The sequence below is a fragment of the Dinoponera quadriceps genome, unplaced genomic scaffold (genome assembly GCF_001313825.1).
Source record: "Dinoponera quadriceps isolate SergipeBrazil2010 unplaced genomic scaffold, ASM131382v1 scaffold3289, whole genome shotgun sequence".
Lineage (NCBI taxonomy): Eukaryota > Metazoa > Arthropoda > Insecta > Hymenoptera > Formicidae > Dinoponera > Dinoponera quadriceps.
Genome location: NW_014558238.1, coordinates 695,186 through 700,983, shown reverse-complemented (window position 1 = coordinate 700,983; position 5,798 = coordinate 695,186). Strand labels below are relative to the sequence as shown.

General features: G+C 43.6%; 1 protein-coding gene across 2 annotated transcripts; it reads left to right on the top strand.

Moving 5' to 3' along the window:
• On the top strand, positions 1 to 5,792 carry LOC106749761 (matrilin-2-like). Of its 2 annotated transcripts, XM_014629523.1 has the most exons (7): positions 1 to 252; positions 2,052 to 2,210; positions 2,305 to 2,439; positions 2,839 to 2,976; positions 3,474 to 3,743; positions 3,980 to 4,129; positions 4,933 to 5,792. In XM_014629523.1, exons 1-7 carry the CDS (start codon positions 171 to 173, stop codon positions 5,004 to 5,006), a joined length of 1,008 nt encoding a protein of 335 aa, XP_014485009.1. In that variant the 5' UTR covers positions 1 to 170; the 3' UTR covers positions 5,007 to 5,792. The 2 variants fall into 2 exon arrangements, with proteins under 2 accessions (XP_014485009.1, XP_014485010.1); XM_014629524.1 differs by lacking the exon at positions 2,052 to 2,210 and having other exon boundaries at positions 6 to 252.
• The last annotated feature ends 6 nt before the right edge of the window (positions 5,793 to 5,798 follow it).

The window sequence follows — 5,798 nt, the reverse complement described above, 5'->3', positions numbered from 1 at the left end:
AAAAGCACGCAGGCCTTCGAACATTCAGCGGCGCTTCGGATCCGCGCGCACGCCAGTCGTTCGCCGGTGCCAATCGCCGATCGCCCGGCAAATCGACAACCGACGTCTCCTTCGCGGCAGATCGAAGATCGAACGGTTCCATACGAGTAGCACTCGAAGAGCAGCAGGCAATGAAGACGCACGTGGCTGTGATGAGCGCTGTGATCGCGCTGCTAATCGTTAATCTCGTCACCGCTGACCTTCGCAAAATCGGTGAGTCGCGTGTATGTGTGAAATTAGAAAAAAAATTCACCAATTCCGATCGAGTCGACAGTTGGCTACCACGCGAATAAAAATCGCAGTTCTCATGACTGAACATCGGGATCGGGGGATATCGATCACTTAATTTCCCTCCAGGACGAGAACATGAAAAATGAAATGTCCTCCAATTGAAGAAAAAAAGAAATTAATCTTCACCCCTCAGGGGGTTATGAATCTTCTTCTTTGAATTTGTGATGAGTGTAAATTTGTTGATTTCAAAACATTTCACTCGTCACGTTTCATGTCCTGGGGGGAAAAGTTGCACGAATGATAACCGGATGAAAACTCGGCGGCGATATCTCTGTTACCGCGTGTTAAACGAATTTAGTTTCAGAATTGTACATGGCCCTGATTCTTTCGGCAAAATTTTGGCTCATTGCATTGTTAAAAGAAGGGTCGAAAGAATCTCAATCGAGTCGGATGGGCCCAGTTTCAGGGTTGTACACTGCGAGTCGATTGCCCTCGGTTCTCTCGGCAAAATTTCGACGTTCTCTTGATTTCTCATTCGTGTGAAACGAGCTCGGGAGTTCAGTTCCATCGTAAAGCCGAGCCGACGTGTTATTGGTCGCACTTAAATGTCGCCTGATTCACTCAATCTTCCTCAACCGGAGGTGGAATGACTTGGGTGTTACGCAGTTGGATCAAACATTTTGGTAATTGAAAGAACACCCGTGTCACAACTGCGTTTCAGTTTTGTTAAAATTTAATCGCTGACTTTCGAATTTTGTAATTTCTCGCAATTGTTGATCCGGCTCTGGTCTTTTTCACTCGTTTCGAGCCGATTGCAGTTGACGTGTAAATTTGTGTAATTCCGAGTTTCTTTAAATCGATTCTTTTTTTTCAGGTACACTTATGCTTTCCTTTCGCTTTCTTTTTTCATATTAACCAAATTAAGAGCATGTTTCGCTCGACGGAGCGAATTCGAGATTTTCATGCTCGAAGCATGTATGTTGGACACGACAATTACGAGAGGAACGATTAAGCACGACATTCGCGTTGCTGATGTAAACATCGTTGTTGTGTGACGATCGAGGCATGACCTGTTCCACCGGGAACGATCTGTCTTTCTACACCAACTTCGCAACAAGCGCACAGGCTTCCCGTGTTGTCTGTAGTTTTCACGAAAATGTAACAATGCGATTAACGTCACTATGCACACTTATTTTAATGCGTACACGCGCATGATTAATAATAATTAATCCTCGCTTTGTCACACCGGGGTTTATTTACCATCCGCTGTCGCCGAATATGTATACATAAATATTCCTCGTACTTCGAATATCGCTGACGGCGTTATTTATCTTTCGCGCCGGAGGTCCGCCGACTTTCTGCAAATTGTACGGATCGAGCGCTCGCGACACTTTCCGGATCGAATCGATCGTCGCAGAACGGAGACCGTCCGTTTCTCCGGACGGAGGATCCGCTGACGGAAGGAAAATTTCATCGACTTCTACAATTGAAAATTCAATGACGAAAAATTCAGTGGGAAAATGTCTCTGTTGATCGCGACTGGGAACATTCCTCGTGTGAATCGAGAGCGGTTGAGCACTGAATAGAAACCTGCAAACATTTTCTCGGATGCTCCGCGTCCTCTTCCCCCGCGTGACTACGAGAGGGACGAGAAATAAATAATCCCGAATAATCCTGATAAACTTGAATTGCGACCATCGACGAAGTAGAATCATCTTCCGTAAGGGGTGTTCCGCGGCGACACCGCGACATCCTTTCTGAAACGACCGATTCGATTGCAGACTCGCAAATCCCGTGCGCGGAGACAGCGAATTGCACGAACATACCGACGCTTCCGCCAGATACGGTTTGCCAGGAAGGATATTGCATGTGTCCGAAGGACGAGGGCTTAGTCAGGTGTTTGGGCAGCCAGGCGGCCATACATGAGATCAAAAGACCAGGTGACAGGATCCAGAATCGAACAAAAGCTCGTTGCCTGTCGAGTCGAGCGTGATACGCGCGAGATCGTATTAACGAAACCGGTGCTTTTCGCAGGCCCGCTGATCTACCGATGGTGCAAACACGATCAGGATTGCAACTTCCATGGTGGATTCTGCAACACCACCAATCAACAGTGCTATTGCTCCAAGGGCTATGTGCCGTCGAATGACAAACACCATTGTCTCGAAAGTAAGCGCAACAGCGAAAGCGTCTTCTCGTTTTTGTGATTTAAGAACTCGAGAGAATGTCCCGAGGGAGGAGGTCTTCTTCGATTTCGATATATCTTCGATGGTCACTCACGCCAATTAACGTTGTGCGAAAAAAAAACATTTTTAGTACTTGTAACCAAAGTTATTTATAACTGTAATCGTATAAATGAAAGAATTATCAGGAGAATCACTGTATCGAATTCGTTACTCTATTTTTCGAGTGGAATTTTACTTCAAGAAATTTAGAGATAACTTTATATTACTGCTACTGTTCTTTGAATTTCAACCAAAAGAAGATATGGTTGAGATTGAAGATGACTATAATTTTAATAGGATATCTTTCAATATATATATATATTTTTTTTTTTTTTTTTAACAGAGGCCCAGTCGATGAACTTTACTTGCACGGAGGACAATCAATGTTTAGCGTTTTTACCGAACACCACCTGTCTCTCTAATAAATGCGTCTGTGTGTCTGGTTATCATTACATGGACAATGCGTGCTGGGAAATGGCAGGTGAGAAACAGAAAGGAAAAGAAGGAGAGCTCTGTTTATTCATTATAAAAATATTGGATTAGCTAAAAAGTCGGGTTCATTTCACTTTCTTCGACGATAAACTCATCTTCGATGAGAAAGCTGTACATACACATTTACACACACAAATGCCGCCAGGATGTCGGCGAAGGAAGTTGAATTAAAGTAAAATTAACTTATTAAAATTTATGCAAAATTATATATACATATTATTCAGGAGAAAAAAAAGTTAGGTTTTTATATATATAGTTTCGTATAATTATAACTTTTAACTTAAGTTAATTTACTCAACCTTGGATGATACATCGTCAGAGATTGCGATTGTCAATATTCTTCCCTTCTCCCTTTTTCTGTTTTCGCTCGGGACGCGACTCAGCAGACGGAGAAGCGCATTTTGTACTTTCTCGTCGTGCGAGATAATCTATCGATGACAAGTGATCGGGGGGTAAAATTTCAACTACACGTTTCCCCGTTGATAGGATACGGACAACCTTGCACGAAAATTCAGGAATGCTCGCACATCGAGGGCTCGAATTGCACGGACAATATGACGTGCGAATGCGGCGTCGAGACGGTGCTGAGCGAGGACGGGAAGAGGTGTTTGGCCGTCGTGCGAGACATTCGAGACGAATGTGAGGAATCGGTGCAGTGCCAGACGTTCGAACACTCGTCGTGCATCGAGAAGATGTGTCAGTGCCGAGAGGGCTATCATTACGAACGCGACATGTCGAGATGTTTCCTTAACAGAGGTACTTGCTCTTTCTTTTTCTCACCGGCCGCTCGCCGCGTAACCAACTCTTCTCTTGAGACTCGTCTCGTCTTCACCGCTTTATTTTCTGCTTCCTTTTTTCTCATTTCTTATCAATAAAATCTGCTCTGTCTGTGCTCTTTCGAACCTTTCGGGACTTGCGGAAAATTCATTTCCGGCACTTTCGCACGCTTTTTGTCGTATTGCGGAGTTAATGTTAAATTGGGGGAATTTCAGGAATCGACGACGAATGCGCGAACAATTACGAGTGTTACTTGGCCGAGGATTACAAGAGAGATCCGCCGATCGAGTCTCTGATATGCAAGGTTAACGTATGCGTATGCGCTGAGAATTATATTAAAGCGAAGAACGTATGCGTGAACGACGGTAAGTAAGAACGGCAATGTATGGAGGACGGAAATTAAAAAGGGAATCGGAGAAAATATCAGATGATTGTTGACGAACGACGATTCTTGAACGGCTTTTAAGACTCCCGTTTCTTCGACGTGGCCATCTTGATCAACGACACTCGTAATCGATTCAGCACATTTGTGTGATATTCTGAAACTTTCCCTTGTACAATCAACAGATGGCTGTGAAATTCGCGTGACAAAATTACGAGAAAAGATGAGCTGAAAAGGAAGGCTGCGTGTCACGTTAATTTTACTTTTTAATTAAGAATCATAATTATAATTATATGAAGATAAAACTTGCTTATATGAAAATATTATACAGTTCCGCTGAAAAGATCATATTCTTGATATTTAAGAATAATTTTTATGAATTAAGAGGAAAAAATATTAGATAGAAGGAACGATTATATTTGAACTAAGAATTCTGTCAGTTTGAGAGAAGATATCGTTTTTCCTCCATCCAATATTTTCCAATTTCAATTCATGAGAATTATTCTTGGAAAACACGAATATGTTCCTAATGGAACTGTATGGAAATTTCTTTACGTAAGAGCAAGATTTACCTTTATATAAGATTACATATTTGCTTACTTACACAGAGAGAGAATACGAATCTTGAATTGGCACTAATTTTTTTCCCTGCGTCATCAAACGATACGGATTGCAGCTGAAAAATAAGAGCCTCAAAGATCGGTCGCATTTCGTTAGCAACGATCCGACGTTTTCATCCGACGCAATCCGTCCGATCGCACAATGAATTTCGATTTCTGCTTACAGGTTCTCCGTTCTTCGCATCCTTTCGAGTAATAACTCTAATAGCGTTTTTACGCTTAATTTACGATCACCTGTAGTGAAGTTACTGTTAGTCGTTGAGATTACGATTTCTTCGAGGAGAAGAACTGTTACGCGCGTTGTACATATAAGTATCAGCGGAATCTCAATGAGTGTTCGCGTGTTTGCGAGGAAAACGGCGGCCGAGCGCGGAAATCGCCGAGCGACCCGTTCATCGCTCGTTTATCGCGGATTTACGATCACTCGTAAGGGAGAATCCCATCGAAATTCACGATAGAGATTCGTGCGTTTCTCACGAATATCACAGATATCGCGTTATAACGCGCCGTTGCGTTGAAACGCGGACTAACGGCGCCCCGGGATGCGGCGAACGCGTGCAAAAGCGCGAGCTTCCTCGCGGAATGCGTGCACCGGACGCGTTTCGTGCGACTACGTTGCGCGATCGGGGGGGCCCATAAGGAACAGGATACTCGTCCTTCGACGCGCCTCGGAAAGCACGGTTCAAGCACTGTAACCGCAGCGTCATGCGGGACGATATCGATCCTTTCGGCGTCACACGAAATACCGGTCGTGAATTTTCCTCTCGTTTCGTTTCCGAGTTTAAGAAACGCAAAGCTCGTCTTTCGCAAAAGACCGGTTGTAAGTCTTTCTTTTCTTATGCGACGTTGGCACGATTACATCTCACGCGATGAGAAACGAAAAGAGGAAGAAAATGACGACGGATGAACGGTGTACGAAAATTCTCGATTTTTCCGTCAACGTGATTTAATGCGATATTTCATGTAATGTCCTCCAATGATGTGTCATCGTCGGTTGTTGCGTCGAAAGAAAATTGTGTGTCTATCTTTATG

Bases quoted from the DNA above. Each gene is read 5' to 3' on its own strand.
- LOC106749761 (XM_014629523.1), top strand. From the start codon at position 171: ATGAAGACGCACGTGGCTGTGATGAGCGCTGTGATCGCGCTGCTAATC. The intron at 2,211-2,304 runs GTGACAGGATCC...TGCTTTTCGCAG, and splicing joins ACATGAGATCAAAAGACCAG to GCCCGCTGATCTACCGATGG. The intron at 4,130-4,932 runs GTAAGTAAGAAC...TTCTGCTTACAG, and splicing joins GAACGTATGCGTGAACGACG to GTTCTCCGTTCTTCGCATCC.